The 19,059-nt window shown below is 42.4% G+C and overlaps 1 protein-coding gene across 6 annotated transcripts in view; it reads right to left on the minus strand.

Annotated features, from left to right (window-relative positions):
- Window positions 1-19,059, minus strand: part of LOC124139362 (Kv channel-interacting protein 4-like) — a 500,624-nt gene that overhangs the window by 281,922 nt on the left and 199,643 nt on the right. Inside the window, exon 1 of one of the 6 annotated variants that reach the window (XM_046506372.2) lies at window positions 15,748-15,863. The exons of the other annotated variants lie outside the window; for them this stretch is intronic. Coding sequence (XP_046362328.1) covers window positions 15,748-15,790 — 43 coding nt within the window. The 5' untranslated portion in view covers window positions 15,791-15,863. Of the gene's footprint in view, window positions 1-15,747; window positions 15,864-19,059 lie in introns of those variants that run through there. 6 annotated transcript variants of the gene reach the window in all.

Here is a 19,059-nt window from a genome sequence, read left to right on the forward strand (position 1 = left end):
CTACATGTTCCAACACAGTGACACAAGTATTCCTACATGTTCCAACACAGTGACACAACTACTCCTACATGTCCAAAACACAGTGACACAACTACTCCTACATGTTCTAACAAAGTGACACACCATTCCTACATGTTCTAACAAAGTGACACACCATTCCTACATGTCCAAAACACAGTGACACAACTACTCCTACATGTTCTAACAAAGTGACACACCATTCCTACATGTTCCAATGACACACCCAACTCCCAATACACATTCCAGTACTCTGATTCTGGCTGTGAACACCTAAGCATGCAAGTCATACAACAAGAGCTACATTTCACAACATCAATTAATGTCCAAAACAGAATTGGTAATGTCCCAAGCAGAATCCCTTATATGACAGAGATTTATCCACCAAGTAGGTTTATCCCCCTGGGTGTTTTAACCAGGCAATTTCTCCCAAGGGCGTCTTGAGAACATTTGTAATCTCAAATCGTGAGCCGATGGCCACAGCCTTCATTGACTCCCCGTTTGACTGCTTCACGCCCTTCGGTCAGCAACAGGCACACTAATCACTTCGTATTAATTGAATCCCCCAAGAAAGTCATTATCAGTAATCACCTGAAATAGTTATATGGCGATACATCTTTAAGGAGACAGCAGTCGCTTAGTATCTCAAGAGTTCTCTGTTGATACTGAAGTCTGCAAGCTGCTTAATGAAGTAGAGCCAAGATGGCGTACCTCTGGATAACGTTACCATGCTAGATTAAACACACACACACACACACAAACAGAGTTGACTGCAGATTTGTTCAGTCATGCACTCTTACATAATGCAATGTTGAGAGATAGACCCTCATTTAACGCTTCCATTACCAGGGATGACACAAGACATATGATATATCTGATTCTCCCATATGCATATGTGGGGCATCCATATCATTCACCGCATATTTAGTTAAGTGAGTGAGTGAGTGAGTTGGGTTTAACGCCGCTTTTAACAGTATTCCAGTTATATCGCGGCGTGTCAGCTTAATGTGGGAGGAAAGCCCGAAGAGATGCAGGTCACAGACGTTTTCCACTTCGGTGAAACCCACGAGCACGGGTATGGTGCTGACAACACCTGGAAACATAATCGGGGCGAACCGGGATTTGAACCCACAATCGTAGGTTTCTGGCGCGCCCAAGGGACGTAACCCTGCGCAGCGATTCGCAGCGCCTTAGACGACTGGGCCACCCGTGCCCCCTCATATTTAGTTAAAACAGAAGGAGGTAAGACTTCACATTTAAAATCAGTTCAAAATCTTCTTATGTTGGATCTGAAAAAAACACTACATGAGTTTGAGTGTGATGTAAATTAATGCCTACTTCAGACAGCAGAAAGCAATTTATTATTTTTTCACTGCTGCAGCAGAATCCATGTTTTCAAAAGGTGCAGGTGGGAATAATGTGTTCCCCTGTTTACTTAAACACATCCTGATAAGGGAAAACTTTCTGCCATTGGTGTAACATTGATGAAACATCAGTATTTGTCAAAAGCTTCAAGACATTTGTCATGTTACATTTCTGTTACATGTATCCAGTGCCAGGTTATGGTCCTGTCACACTGTAACATATGGCGATGTATGAGAATTTTTGCCAAAATGCCAGCAACGCTGAAACACGCTATGGATAAGTTAGGTGTAAGTTGTATACGTTAAAAGCAGGCAGGTATACGTTGCATGGGCGGATACAGCTTTTTTTAAAAGGGGGGGTGCACAATTAAGATCTATTTATTGTCTTTGGTGGTAATTTATACAGAAATAAAGATTTTTTTCGAAATAAAAAGGGGGTGTGCGCACCCCCCCTCTGTATCTGCCCATGCGTTGTAGTAAGCCGAGGCTTAAAAACCTTTTTGTGCATGCACAAAATTTTCGGTGTATGGGAACGTATGAACCTTTTACATATCTAGACTGCTCTCGCTTTTCGTGGTAATTTGATCAATGGATATATACTACTAGTTAAACTACCGCGGGGCCCGTTTTAGGCACCCTACCCTACAATGAGTGTGCTCGTCATACGTTACTCATACGCTGGGCATACATTGGCTATACGTTGAACATGCCAAACACACGCTGCTACTACGCTTTTATACACTGTCATAAGTTTTGTATAAGTTAGTGATACACTACTAATACGTTAAACATACGTTACATATACGGTGAACTCAGTGAGGCACTGTCTTCATCAGCTGATGAACGTCAACAAATACAACTTCAATCCTTCAATGGATATGCCCAAATCATGTTTTTTCTATGAAAGCCTGATATATGACAGCATACTAACTGTCCTATACACACTAGGTGCAAGTTTCTCTAAAACGTAGTGTGACAGGGCCATTAGAGACGGCAGTTTCTGAGAAGCAAGGTATGATATTTTGCAACAGTAGCAAATACGACAACCTATGACACACTTCCCCTTGCAGCTTCTGGGACAAAGACTGGGAGGTGGGGGAGCCTTGTGGTTAAAGCGTTCGCATGACACACCAAAAATCTGGGTTCGCTTCCCCACTTGGGTACAATGTGTAAAGACCATTTGGGGGATTCCTTAGTTTCAGTTGAGTGAGGTCACACATTTAATCCACTCCTTTTGTCTACTCTCCATGATGGACTGGGCACTTGTTCTGTCCTAGAATCCCCACAGGGAGACAAGCTTGGGGTACTGGGGACCTGTTCTGCCCTGGAATCCCTACAGGTAGACAAGCATGGGGTACTGGAGACCTGTTCTGTCCTAAAATCCCCACAGAGAGACAAGTATGGGGTACTGGGGACCTATTCTGCCCTGGAATCCCCACAGGAAGACAAGCATGGGATACTGGGGACCTATTCTGCCCTGGAATCCCCACAGGAAGACAAGCATGGGGTACTGGGGACCTATTCTGCCCCGGAATCCCCACAGGGACACAAGCATGGCATACTTGGGACCTGTTCTGTCCTGGAATCTCCACAGGGAGACAAGCATGGAGAACTGGGGACCTATTCTGCCCTGGTATTCTCCATGGAGACACAAGCTTGGGGTACTGGGGACCTATTCTGCCCTGGAATCCCCATAGAGAGACAAGCATGGGGTACTGGGAACCTATTCTGACCTGGTATTCTCCATGGAGACACAAGCTTGGGGTACTGGGGGCCTATTCTGTCCTGGTATTCTCCATGGAGACACAAGCTTGGAGTACTTGGGACCTATTCTGCCCTGGTATTCTCCATGGAGACACAAGCTTGGGGTACTGGGGACCTATTCTGCCCTGGAATCCCCATAGAGAGACAAGCATGGGGTACTGGGAACCTATTCTGCCCTGGTATTCTCCATGGAGACACAAGCTTGGGGTACTTGGGACCTATTCTGACCTGGTATTCTCCATGGAGACACAAGCTTGGGGTACTGGGGGCCTATTCTGCCCTGGTATTCTCCATGGAGACACAAGCTTGGGGTACTGGGGACCTATTCTGCCCTGGTATTCTCCATGGAGACACAAGCTTGGGGTACTGGGGACCTATTCTGCCCTGGAATCCCCATAGAGAGACAAGCTTGGAGTACTTGGGACCTATTCTGCCCTGGTATTCTCCATGGAGACACAAGCTTGGGGTACTGGGGACCTATTCTGTCCTGGTATTTCTCCATGGAGACACAAGCTTGGGGTACTGGGGACCTATTCTGTCCTGGTATTCTCCATGGAGACACAAGCATGGGGTACTTGGGACCTATTATGTCCTTGTTTTCTCCATGGAGACACAAGCTTGGGGTACTGGGAACCTATTCTGCCCTGGTATTCTCCATGGAGACACAAGCTTGGGGTACTGGGGACGTATTCTGCCCTGGTATTCTCCATGGAGACACAAGCTTGGGGTACTGGGGACCTATTCTGCCCTGGTATTCTCCATGGAGACACAAGCTTGGGGTACTGGGGACGTATTCTGACCTGGTATTCTCCATGGAGACACAAGCTTGGAGTACTTGGGACCTATTCTGCCCTGGTATTCTCCATGGAGACACAAGCTTGGGGTACTGGGGACCTATTCTGCCCTGGTATTCTCCATGGAGACACAAGCTTGGAGTACTTGGGACCTATTCTGCCCTGGTATTCTCCATGGAGACACAAGCTTGGGGTACTGGGGACCTATTCTGTCCTGGTATTCTCCATGGAGACACAAGCTTGGGGTACTGGGGACCTATTCTGCCCTGGTATTCTCCATGGAGACACAAGCTTGGGGTACTGGGGACCTATTCTGTCCTGGTATTCTCCATGGTGACACAAGCTTGGGGTACTGGGGACATATTCTGTCCTGGTTTTCTCCATGGAGACACAAGCTTGGGGTACTTGGGACCTATTCTGCCCTGGTATTCTCCATGGAGACACAAGCTTGGGGTACTGGGGACCTATTCTGCCCTGGTATTCTCCATGGAGACACAAGCTTGGGGTACTGGGGACCTATTCTGCCCTGGTATTCTCCATGGAGACACAAGCTTGGGGTACTGGGGACCTATTCTGCCCTGGAATCCCCATAGAGAGACAAGCTTGGAGTACTTGGGACCTATTCTGCCCTGGTATTCTCCATGGAGACACAAGCTTGGGGTACTGGGGACCTATTCTGCCCTGGTATTCTCCATGGAGACACAAGCTTGGGGTACTGGGGACCTATTCTGTCCTGGTTTTCTCCATGGAGACACAAGCTTGGGGTACTGGGGACGTATTCTGTCCTGGTATTCTCCATGGAGACACAAGCTTGGGGTACTGGGGACCTTTCCTAATCCAGGGGCACTGACCTTTTGTAGGCAGCAATATATACCATATCCAGGCCACTTATGAGTTATAAACAGACAACCTTCCCACGGTGAAACTGTTACCAAATTAGTGCGAAGCCTTGAGCTGACTTATCATAATAATTACAGTTGATTATAATGACACAGTGTCTCTCTGCTAATCAGATTATGTCAGGAAACCAAATAAATCCGGATTCTAAACTAGTTAATCAACTTAATTACTGAACAGAGCATTCTGACCAGAGGGTGATTAGGAGGTCTTATTATCTCAGATAATTACAAACTTGATGTTCAGTTTTTGCACCTGTCATGGTTGCTGGAAGATGTGTGTGAAGAAGTTGTCACCATCATCATCATCATCATCGAGTGAGTGAGTGAGTGAGTGAGTGAGTGAGTGAGTGAGTGAGTGAGTGAGTGAGTGAGTGAGTGAGTGAGTGAGTGAGTGAGTGAGTGAGTGAGTGAGTGAGTGAGTGAGTGAGTGAGTGAGTGAGTGAGTGAGTGAGTGAGTGAGCGAGGGTGTGTGGGGTTTTTTTTTGTTTTTTTTGTTTGTTTGCTTAGTTTAACGCTGCACTCAGCAATATTCCAGCTATATCACGGCGGTCTGTATTTTAATTAAGTCTGGACCAGACAACCCAGTGATTGACATCATGAGCATCAATCCACGCAATTGAGATCGATGACATGCACCAACCAATTGAGTGATTGAGTGATGGTCTGCCAGTTATGGCCTGTGAATCCAGGTGTTTGTGAATCTGGTCTGGAAGTGCCAGAACGTGGTATCAGACCTGGCAGTAGGTTTGAACAGGAGTTAACTGTGCTGTCAACTCAAGGATCAGACTGAGGTCATATCTGGAATTCAAACACAAGTAGCAGATCCTGGCATGGCTAAGGTATGCAACTCTACACAGTACTGTGTGCACTCTAGTGAGCCCACTGAGCCATCCATTCCTCTATACTTGTATCAAAAGGTGAAATTGTCTTGTCCGGGAATAATCTGACTGCTCAATGCAGCTGTTAAATATTGGCAAGCATCACAAAGACCACTTCTCAACTGGCATGCAAATATTGACATCGTGCACAATCATAAATAAACACTGCTGGAATACAAATTCATGAAATTTACAGTAATTGATGCATTCAGATGAACTGCTTTTTTTCAGCTATTTCAATCATTTTGTTACCAATGGAAACCAATGATGATGATTTTAACTTTTTCAACTCTGCAATATTTCTCAGTCTAACTCTACAATTGGATACAATGTAATTTTGAACCATTGAGAGTTAAATATTTCCCTATGTGCAAATCTACTGATTCATATTCTCAGGAAGAAAGCTCTGGGGCCACATCTCAGACATCGCGACATTACCAATATTGACAAACAGGAACCAATAATGACATACAGGAACCAATATTGACATACAGGAACCAATAATGACATACAGGAACCAGTATTGACATACAGGAACCAATAATGATATACAGGAACCAGTATTGACATACAGGAATCTATATTGACATGCAGGAACCAATATTGACATACAGGAACCAATATTGACATACAGGAACCAATATTGACATACAGGAACCAATATTGATATACAGGAACCTATATTGATACTTAGAAAAAAATATTGATATACAGACAACATGGATATACAGAAAACAATATTGATACACAGAACCCAATATTGATACACAGGAACCAATATTGATGATCTACTGAGAGGTCCTGTTACTGTTCCAAGGCCAGAGTTACAACACTTTCTATTGCATTTGCTCGACCCAGGTTTGATTCCCATCATGGGTACAATGTGTGAAGCACTGGTGTTCCCCTTGATACTGCTGGAATATTGCTAAACGTGCCATAAACCCATACTCACTCACTCACTCACTCTGCTGCTAGCTTGCACCCATCTGGACACAATTTAGTTTTCTTGCCCCAAATTTCGGGATGTATCTTAGATATTCATCAAAATGATATCAATTATATCCACATCAAATGTAGATCTGCCAAACAATTTATTGAAGTTCAGGACAAATGACAACATAAGGGACCAATGCTTAACATTTTCTACACTTAATATAATGTTTTATTGAAATACCAGTATGATACAGTAATATGAAAAAAACGGATGTTCTTTAACTTCTTTTGAGTTGTATAGATTATGGCATTTCCGCTTCATGTGCAAAGAGTGAATACGTGAGGGAGTGAGTATGTTGGGTTTAATGCCGCTTTTAACAGTATTCCAGTTATATCGCGGCGTGTCAACTTAATGTGGGAGGAAAGTTGGAAGTGATGCAGGTCTCTGACGTTTACCACGAGCACAGGTATGGTGCTGACAAACCTAGAAACATAATCGGGGGGAACTGGGATTTGAACCAACAATCATAGGTTTCTGGCGTGCCCAAGGGATGCATCTCTGCACAGCGAATCAAAAGGGTCTTTGTCAAAACATGGAGAACCAATGAGCACAGGTTTGACTAAATGGCAGTGAATCTTAAATTCAAACCAATGAACATCTTCCGGGCATGGCAAAGGGAAGTAACTCTGCATAGTGAATTTCAAAACTTTGGACAATTTGGCCACACATATACACATATTAGACAGTCTGTCATCACATTTTGAATATAAGGCCCCAATTTATTTTCTTGTCTTGCAGATGAGTCCAAATAAAGACAAGACTGTAAAATAAAATTCTGTATTCTGTTGAAAACAGGTTGAGTATTTATGCAACTGTTTTTAAGAAATCAGCTCTAGATGTACCCTGGGAACATTTAACATTTCTTTATTTTCCCTGCTGGGTTTTGGCAAGCAGAATCAATTAGACAAGAACTCAATGTGGCCTGACAGAGTTCTGTAAGTTTTATACATTTGATAAAGGACATTTATAACTTATAAGTAACCATATGTACATGTCTTGAGAATTCAGGAACAGAAGCATCATACCACATCCCATTGTTCTACTGCACAAAAAGAAAAAGGTGGCCTGGGAACTTCATGAGACATATGTACTGTAAGATGCAGCATAATGAAGTGTGGTTGACAAAAGAAATATATAAATCTTCCAACTGACTCCAGTAACTTAGGGCTTTGTTTCATATTTAATGGAGTAATTTGTACTGGAAAATGAATAAATTGTGAATTTCTCGACGCCATTTGCTCTTTGTACTTTAGAACAATGAGATGTGATACGACATTTCTGCTTGTTAATTTACAAGAATGTTAACGCATACATATAGTTACTTACATGTAATAATGTCCTTTAAAAAAACTAACACAACACAAAGTTTATAAATACATAAAGGGTTGGACAGCTAATTAGTCAATTCACTGAAAGTAAATACTCTAATCTCGCAGTCTCGCGTGAAAGTGCCGCTTGGTCTTGCGCGGCAGTGATCGGTGTCAAACTATCCATGAGTCCTGTCTCTCGGTATATGATCGCTCGTTCTTCACAACCTGGGTTGTTCCATTACCTAGTACGGCTATTTAGCTGTGAATCCATCATGAAATAATGTTGTTTTAAGCCGTCTAAGAACTAGCTGTAAGATAATTGGGTGGTGAGGTGAAATGGGTTTAACGTCGCGTCCAAGATTATTGCACTTATATAGCGACGTGCATGTACGTGTGTGTGTTTGTGTGGCTGCTTGTACTAGTCCGGACTGATGCCGATTTATAGTGCTAGCTCACTGAGATACCATGCCGCAGTTTAACATGAATACCCCACTCAGACACAGTATACTGACTCCGAGCCGACCAGTCCTTGTTTTAGCCTCTTAATGCCGAGCGCCAGACAGGGTAACAACAAGTACCATCTTTTAACGTCTTTTGGTATGACGCGGTCGGGGATCGAACCCCGGACCTTCCGCTCTCCGGGCGGACGCTCTACCACTAGACCACGGAGGCGGTCTGTAAGACAATTGGGAGGAAACCTGTAAGGTTTAAATAAATAAAAGAGTTGGTTTTCAGATAATGACTTTTGAAAACAGTGCGGGCAGTGTTGTTGTTTGTTTTTGTTGCATGTTCCAACTAGTATGTAACCAAATAACAGTTGTGTACATCAACCTAGGTAAGAGACTCCCCACATAAACAAGCAGGTTGCATGTAAAGGGAAGTAACTGTTTGCTATCTTGGTTCACTCTGTTTTGAAGGTTAGGATATTTTTTGTAAAATTTGAAAATGGAAATAGTGAGTGAGTATGATTTTACGCCGCTTTTAGCAATATTCCAGCAATATCACGGCGGGGGACACCAGAAATGGGCTTCACACATTGTACCCATGTCGGGAATCGAACCTGGGTCTTCGGCGTGACGAGCGAACGCTTTAACCACTAGGCTACCCGACCGCCCCGAAAATGGAAATAAAAATTAAATGTGTGGCGGACTTTATGACAATGTGGGCGGTGCTTGAGAACGAAGACTTTTACTTTTTTTAGCCTAAGCCAAATACTTGTATGTGCACATTGCAGCTCCCAGTGCACATACTGACGTCATACTGCCCGACAGAAGGCGAACTAGTGCTTCTTCACAAACTGCAGCACTGCATCATTATAATGCATTCAAATGTGATCACACCTGAGTCTTTGTTGCATCCAAGATGACATAATTCATTTACACATTTGGTCATTCATCTAAGTTATGATATTATTAATGTAATATATTCTTAATAGAAGTAGTTGTGTGGAAAGTGGCCATCTGTGACAAATCTAACTCACAATACAGTGAAACTGCAATATAACGTATTCAGCACAACTACAATCCATAATGAACTCATCCCCATAGTGCCTGCTTACTTTACATATCATGCCCGGCAGCTCATGGTTAAATGGAGAGCAAGCATAATACTTCAGCTGGAAATTATTGCATTTGGTTGGTTGCTCTAGAAGCCACACAGTACCCCACAAATAAAGGTAACAATGACACTGTGACATCACAAAGATGACCCACACAGTGACCTTGACATCATATACACAGGTCAATAAATTTCTTACCATTTCACATGATATCTCTGTCTCAGTGAGACATTTGGTTATATAGCTGCAGTTGGTGAGAGGGGTTTTACATGAAACAACTTTCAGTAAGTGCAGACCTGTCAACCCCTCATCATGACAATGTGGGAGATTTGACTACAAAATGGGGGAGATTTGACTACAAATGGGGAGATTTTTAAGATAGTGAAGATAAGATAATTTCCAACTTTTATTTTTAATAATGTTACAAAGAAAACCAAATATTTTTAAACAATAAATAATCAATAAGTATTTTATACGTACAGCTTGCTTAATTTCCATTTGCATTTTCCTCCTCCAAAAATAAACCCAGCACAATCTACCCATATAACTTTCGTTCAAAGATCATCTCAGATAAACGCAAACAGATATTGAAATTTCACAATCAGTAGCTTGACCAGTTGACGACGTGTGTGTCTGTGTTCAATCCGACCAGTTGTCAGGCTTCGTTACGATGCAGGTTTTCTGAGTATTTGGCGCGATGTTAGTTACAAAATTCGCCAAAGAAATATCAAATGCATTTATCCTGATGCAACATCATCGCCCTTAATTTCAATAAGATATACTGGTTTTCTTCTGTCTGCGGTAGTCTGTTGACAGTCCCATTACTTCGCTTCTTAAATTTCCTAGAAATGTTCACGTTATTCCATTCCAAGAAATGTATGCCATATTTGGAAGTACTATTATTTATGAATGAAATGAGTCTCGTTGTCGTTGTTGACCTTTCTGACCTTGACGTGTATTAATCTCATTGGTTGACTAGTACTGTTGTATGCAAATTAGATTGCAGATCTGGGACGCAAGCAAACTATTAGCCAATCAAATCGTGTAAAATAATCACATGATACATTCTCGCGAAATTTGATAAAGTTCTGTTTTGATATTTTCTGTGCACACAAGTCACGATGTCAGTCAAAAGGAAATTTATAAGTCCACTTTAAACTTTGACTTTGAAATCCTAGCTGTGAGGAAGCCTGATCGTGTAACTCATTGTTATTTCGACTACCGAATCAACCAATCACGCATAGTGTTGTTTCTGAAGACGGCGCTTGCAGGACATATTTTGTTTTCATTTCCAAGAGTTCAATGACGTAACTTTGAGGTATGTTGATGTTTTAACAAAGTTTCTGACAAATCTGATAACCAATAAAGTCATGTATAACTGGACCGGCCATATGTATCTACGTTCTTAAATTATGGAAGAATAAACACGCTAAGAACATGAAGACAACAGTTCATTTCATGAAGTGATGAATACTTGGCTGATTTTTCATTTCAAGTTCAACCCTTCAGGCACCTGTTAGGACTATCCGAGTTTTCTTAACAGTTTACATTGTTCAATCGTTCACCATATGAATTTAATTACCAGTTGATTACTGGACAAAGGCCCATCTGGGCCCCCCTGCGGGTGGCTGTGATAAGGGTCGCTAATCCGGGAGCCTACCGGACAGATCGGGACGCAAACTTCCCGTTCATTGTTTTTACTCACGGGACAATGGAGGCGAATTTTTTAAATAATGAAGAATTCTGTTTTGCCGGAGAAATAGTCCATCTTGCGGGAGACTGGGAGACTTCATCAAATTGCGGGAGTCTCCCGCAAAATGTGGGAGGGTTGACAGGTCTGTAAGTGTCTGACCCAAAGTACTGTCGGAAATACGAGAAAAATGCTTTTTGCATGTTAAAACAAGATAGAATGTTTAACAGACTGTTGCTCGTGAAATATTGAGTATGAAGTATCGAGTTTGGAGTATTTCAGTCACAAGAAGTCCTTTCGACAATTTTACAGGACAAAAATTAGAAAGAAAACAGCAAGTTCAGATATATTCTAGGTCCAATGAGGGAAGCATGAAATGGGCTATAGAAATATGCCCCCTGCAACTCTGTCATCATCATCATCATCATCATCATCATCATAATAATAATAATAATGATGATGTACTCATCATAAAACATCTAATCCACCAAAAACAAGACAGTTGGAGAAAGTTCTAGATGTGCATCTGAGAAAACAAAATGATACTGCATTTGTTTTGTCAACACTGCTCCAATGATGCATGCTGCATTACATATGAATAATGATTCTTGATGCATGCTGCATTACATATGAATAATGATTCTTGATTCACTGCACATGGCGATGACGAAACAGTTTTCAGGGAAACATATTCTATCCTGTCTATGAGGTCACATTATCTCCATTCATAACTATCAAATCGGGGCTTCCTTGATGACACCTGGGTAAGTAAGAATCATTCCACTGACTACATGTGGCTTATGTCAGATAGACAAAAAACACCACGGTACCATCAGGTAAAGGTAATCACGTCATTGTTTTGTATGCTGGGATTATCGATGGATGCGAGTTAGTTTTCAAGGCCAAAAAGAAAACTAGTGATTATAATAAATAAGGAAATGACTGGTGATGTGGTCATAGACTGGTTGGAACATCAGTGACTGCCCAATCTAAATACATTGTAACCCCAGTGTCATTGTCACGGACAACGCCAATTATCATAACGTCTGGAAACCAGATACTGTTGCACCAACCATGAGTCGTCAGAAAGCAACCTTGCAGGAATATCTGACATCTTGCAATGTCGACTTCAGACCATTTGAAACGAAAGTTCAACTCTTAGAGAAATTATTTGAATAAAAAACCAGTAAAGTACAAGACTGACGACCTGGCACCACAGCTCAGTCACGTTGTCTTAAGTACGCCAGTTAGACACTGTGAGATCAACCCTATTGAGCATCTGGCGACCTGTACTGGGTTTGTGGCAAGACATAACAAAACATTCAAACTCACACATGTCAAAGGGTTGATCAACACAGCCTTTACTAGAATCACACCAGCGGTCTAGCAAAAGGCTGAAAATCTCGTTCTTGAAGTGGGAAATCAGTACCGTCAACATCACAGCCTAGATATGACTATCATAGCACCAGCTGCACCTGGCTAAAGACACCATCTGTAGAACAATCAAATACTGCTTGATTCAAAAACCAAACATTCCAATACTCATCCCATTTCATAGCTCTTGACTATTCCATCATTTGTGCAAGCAAATATAATGCAGTACAAATTTGAATTGCTACCCCTGTCAACGATTATCTCAATAAACAGCAATATTTTTACACCAGCCTCAACTCAGGTGACATTTGCATCTGTGACAATGCACGGCCGGTGTGAGGCCATCACCTCAGGACAAGTGTCAGGTAATTATTACCTCAGGGAAAAGGCCGTTTCATAAATGCATGACACACACAAATATTTTCAAAGTGTACTATAATTTTACCCGTAAAAGTACCTTCTTAGGCTAATCACAGTGTCAGTTAGGACAGGCTAGATTAGGTAGACTTGTAACATCTTGATATACGTTTTTTTCATAGCCCTATGATTCATACTTATTTAAAGAAGCCAGAAAAGATTTTTCTTGCATTTCCATCAGTGCTTTTAGACAAATTCCCAAGGGCCATAAATGTGGCACACTTATATCAAATCCTTGTGATGCCTCCACACCTTATAGTTCATGCTATAACTATTCAGGGATGCTTAATTAACATAAACAATAAAACTTTACAGGTGTAAATAAGCATCTGGAGCACACAGTGTCCACATTGTTTCTAACACTGGAGAGTGAGTGAGTGAGTTTGATTTTCCAGCAATATCACGGCGGGGGACACCAGAAATGGGCTTCACACATTGTACCCATGTCGGGAATCGAACCCGGGTCTTCAGCATGACGAGCGAACGCACTAGGCTACCCGACCGCCTCTTCTAACACTGGAGAAATGATGAATGTAGAGAGGACTGCATGGGGTACATGTTCTTCAGTGTAGGCCAGGACCAAAGCCCTAGACATTCTCGGGAGTTAAGTTGCTGAAAGCAGTCACCAATCCAACAGGTCTCCGAAACCAACGTTTCTTAGCTTCATCTTTTTTTTTACCTGTGCACTGTGACCATGTGCTGACCATTTTTCAGAAAAAAGAGATAGTTTGGCCTTCGCAATTGTATCTCTTAGCTTTAAGAGATCTATGACAGACTTTAGTTTAACTTTAGTTTTGTTATGCACACAAACTACTTGATTTGTGTCATTTTCTGGCAAGTTATTCTCTCACCATAGAAATCCATTAGGACTGTCCCAATATCGCTGTGGGTTTCTTTTCTAAATCAAAAACCTCTTCATCCACCAACCAACCCACCTACCCACCCCTCAACACCCACTCCCATAACCAACCAACTGCTCACTCACTCATCCATTCTCATCCAAACCGGGGGCACGGGTGGCCCAGTCATCTAAGGCGCCGCGATTTGCTGTGCAGAGTTGCGTCCCTTGGGCACACCAGAAACCTATGATTGTGGGTTCGAATCCCGGTTCGCCCCGATTATGTTTCTAGGTTTGTCAGCGCCATACCCGTGCTCGTGGGTTTCACCGAAGTGGTAAACGTCTGAGACCTGCATCACTTGGGGCTTTCCTCCCACATTAAGCTGACACGTCGCGATATGCCTGGAATAATGTTAAAAGCGGCGTTAAACCCAACTAACTCACTCACTCACTCATCCAAACCACTCATCCATGGCACCAAACGATATGCAGTCATTCATCCATATTCATAGCCTTACCTTCCTGTTTACTTTCCATCCTCCATCATACATAAAACCCAGTCTACAATTATGCTATATCCTGAACTACATCACCTGTAAAAACAACCATATCCACCAGACCTTGATACATATGTTACACATGTTAATTAACTTTGTAGTGTATTGCCATTATGTGTCACCTCAGCAATGATGCAAGACCGTCTATGCTTCAATAATCATTGTGCTGTGCATTGATAATAACTGTTTAATGCAACTTTGTGTTGTCATTTTCTGAATTTCTGCTGTAATTATGTATTAGTTGTTTAATAATGCATGCAGCAATATTCCACCTATATGATGACAGCCTGAATTATTAATCACTTCTGATTGACAATATGACCATCCACTGGAACGTTGACATAATAAGCATGAGAGAGTATTGTTTTATGCCACTTTTAGCAATATTCCAGCAATATCATGGTGGGGGACACCGGAAATGGGCTTCACACATTGTACCCATGTCGGGAATCGAATCCGGGTCTTCGGCATGACGAGCGAACGCTTTAACCACTAGGCTACCCGACCGCCCCTTCTAACACTGGAGAAATGATGAATGTAGAGAGGACTGCATGGGGTACATGTGCTTCAGTGTAGGGCAGGACCGAAGCCCTAGACATTCTCGGGAGTTAAGTTGCTGAAAGCGGTCACGAATCCAACTGGTCTCCGAAACCAACGTTGCTTAGCTTCATCTTTTTTGTGACCTGTGCGCTGTGACCATTTTTCAGAAAAAAGAGATAGAACCCAGGTCCTCATCATGACGAGCAAACGCTTAACCACTAGGCTACCCCACTGCTCTGACACATAATGAACTCCAACACTAAATCTGACCACTTGATCTATAGCGTCAAACTTGTTCGACATGTATAGGGTGCTGGGGACCAATTCTAACCAAGCATAAACCTCTGGGGTATAGTTACTTTCTCACATAATGTACACCAACGATGCTGTAAAGACATTTGAAACAAATCAACCAGAATTACGAACATCTCTCTTTTACGGTTTCCATTTTCTTGATCGATGAAAATGTTCCACCACCAAGGTACAGATATGACTACCATAAGCCATGAAGTTGTGCATTATCTCCAACATATTTGAGTCCAATATAGACATTTAACGTCAATATTCCTGTCACTCTGACGTTATCAAAGTTCCCAATTGATACCCGCCCCCAACTCTGACCTATCAGAAGTTTTGCTTATCATATTTTACAGTGACTGGTCTTCAATGTTCAAACTTCACAACATATCATATTCATGATTACGTCTGTATTATATTGTCACAATAAGCACAGTGACTTCTACAATACTTACCGAGAAAGGAGCTTTTGACTTTAGCCTGGGCAGCACTTATCATTTTTTCTAACTACTGCTGTTGAAACAAAGGAAGATGTATCACATTCTCCGTCCCCTATCTGAACTCACAGTTGTGTCCCGAGTTGAACGTATCAAAATCCACATAGTTAACTTTATTTCAGGTTTATGTTCCCTATTGATTTAAATGTGTCGATTGAAACTGCATTCATTATATTGTAAGAGTTGACCAGCTGACTTAAACAGGTAAACACAGCTCAATACTCAATACCTCTTGGTAGCATCTGGGTAAACCAATCAACTATTTAAGAAATATATGAAAAGGGTCAACTATTTATGCATAACTTAGGCCATAACTTACGCTTACATTTCAATTACTTGGTCTATCTTGAATCAATATTATAGCACTTAGTTAGTGACATGCACTTATATATTGATGTGTGTGTGTGTGTGTGTGTGCGAACTGAGATACCATGCCGCAGTTTAACATGAATACCCCACTCAGACACAGTATACTGACTCCGAGCTGACCAGTTCTTGTTTTAGCCCCTTAATGCCGAGTGCCAGGCAGGGTAAAAACAAGTACCATCTTCTAACATCTTTTGGTATGAAACAGAAGGGGATGGAACCCTCGACCTCTGCTCTCCAGGCAGATGCTCTGTCCACAAGACCACGGAGGCCATCCTGGGTGTATGTATGTATGTTATTATCAGGGACTCACATCAGCATGCTCTGTCAACCCCTCCTGGCTGGCCATACTGCACCTGATGTATGTATGTTATTATCAGGGATTCACATCAGCATGCTCTGTCATCCCCTCCTGGCTGGCCATACTGCACCTGATGTATGTATGTTATTATCAGGGACTCACATCAGCATGCTCCGTCAACCCCTCCTGGCTGGCCGTACTGCACCTGATGTATGTATGTTATTATCAGGGATTCACATCAGCATGCTCTGTCATCCCCTCCTGGCTGGCTGTACTGCACCTGATGTATGTATGTTATTATCAGGGATTCACATCAGCATGCTCTGTCATCCCCTCCTGGCTGGCTGTACTGCACCTGATGTATGTATGTTATTATCAGGGATTCACATCAGCATGCTCTGTCATCCCCTCCTGGCTGGCTGTACTGCACCTGATGTATGTATGTTATTATCAGGGATTCACATCAGCATGCTCTGTCATCCCCTCCTGGCTGGCTGTACTGCACCTGATGTATGTATGTTATTATCAGGGATTCACATCAGCATGCTCTGTCATCCCCTCCTGGCTGGCCGTACTGCACCTGATGTATGTATGTTATTATCAGGGATTCACATCAGCATGCTCTGTCATCCCCTCCTGGCTGGCCGTACTGCACCTGATGGATGATATGTGCCGCAATTGTCTGCATCATGTTGACAGAAAGGACATATCAGAACCAAGATGCGAGACAAAAATGTGAGTGAGTGAGTGAGTGAGTGAGTGAGTGAGTGAGTGAGGTCATAATGTTCCACTTTAGGTGAAGTCCTAGAAATAAACTGATGGTGAACAATTATCTCACCAATTATGTCATGGATTCAAGAGCACCATATGTCTGAAAGGACAGGACATTGACCGTTCTGATGCTCTGTTTGTAAACAGTAGCCGATAACCCCCGAGTAAGCTTCCTTGGCTCTGTTCGCCTTATTCCGTTTCTGCTCCAGTGACCACACTGTTGGTGTAGGCTTATCAAGTGACCGACTTTATTCTAACAAACTGAAATGAAATGAGACCAGACAGAGGTGTGTGTGTGTGTGTGTGTGTGTGTGTGTGTGTGTGTGTGTGTGTGTGTGTGTGTGTGTGTGTGTGTGTGTGTGTGTGTGTGTGTGCGTGCGTCCGAGTATGCGCATGTGTGTATGTGTGGTGACTCTGAGCCGACCAGTCTTTGTTTTAGCTGCTTAATGCTGAGAGCCAGACAGGGCAACAACAAGTACCATCTTTTAACATCTTTGGGACTTTCCGCTCTCCGGGCGGACGCTCTACCTCTAGAGACCAGACAGGCCTCATGCAAGCCTTTCATTGCACTATACATATTGTTCTGCATAAGACTACAGATATACTACAACAACTCAGTGGGGCTTCCATGACAGGATGTGGAGGATGAGTATGGAAATGGCTTTTCACGTTTTAGGATATTTTCTCAGCGAAAGTTACACATTTCATGACGTATGTGCAGCTTAATGTGTAAACTCGTACAAAAGGAAACATGAAAAACATGGGAATGGAGCTGTACAAGACATGACGATGTGACAGAGGTCTCGGCTGGCCGCAAGGAACCCTGGGTAGGAAAGTGATTTGCTTCTTATGACCAAGGCATATCTATATTGTAATCTAGACTTTGAAAAACATTGGCTTCTAATCTAATCAAGCTGGCAATTAACATCCTTAACTCAGTCGCAAGATAATCACATGATCTTTCTCTCCATACTGCCTCTATTAAAAAGACGTACTAGACGGAAGCCAGTTTACTCTGCACAGCTCTTGCTTTTTAGGCTTAACTGCAAGGAGCTCTATTGTTTTGGCTTGAGAACTGAATCAGGCATGTGACATCACACTCAGAAATTATTTCCTGTATGATCTACAAACACACAGAACCATTGGCTGCTGTCCCTTTAAGTGTCTGCTTATGAAAGACACATCTGGGTCACGAACACATTAACGAGGTCAAACTTTGAGTAATAGTGAGCGAGTATGGTTTTATGCCGCTTTTAGCAATTGTACCCATGTCGGGAATCGAACCCAGGTCTTCGGCGTGACGAGCGAATGCTTTAACCACTAGGCTACCTGACCGCCCCCTTTGAGTAATAGACAGAGGACAGGGTCTACATGCTATTTGTGCATTGAAGTAACAATGAAGGGAGTTTTATACAGGAATACTGAATACTTCAGGTGATGAAGCGCAACCACTCACTGCAATAACATAACGTGGTGGTATGGAATATTGAAAATTACTATGGAATATAATGTGCCAGTAGTGAATATCAAAATGAAACTATGGAACATAACTTGATCAAAGGAAATCTTTACATTTTTATGCTATGGAATATAATTATAACGTAGTTGTGAACATTTACACCATACGAGGAAATATTACACTGAGTGGGTATGGTTTTACGCCGCTTTTAGCAATATTACTGCAATACCATGGCGGGGGACACCAGAAACGGGCTTCACACATTGTACCCATGTCGAGAATCAAACCCAGGTCTTCCATGTGACGAGCGAATGCTTTATCCACTAGGCTACCCGACTGCCCCTATTACTCTGAGAGCAATGAATATGTATTT

Source organism: Haliotis rufescens, unplaced genomic scaffold (genome assembly GCF_023055435.1).
Source record: "Haliotis rufescens isolate VD_foot unplaced genomic scaffold, xgHalRufe1.0.p SCAF_27, whole genome shotgun sequence".
Classification (NCBI taxonomy): Eukaryota; Metazoa; Mollusca; class Gastropoda; order Lepetellida; family Haliotidae; genus Haliotis; species Haliotis rufescens.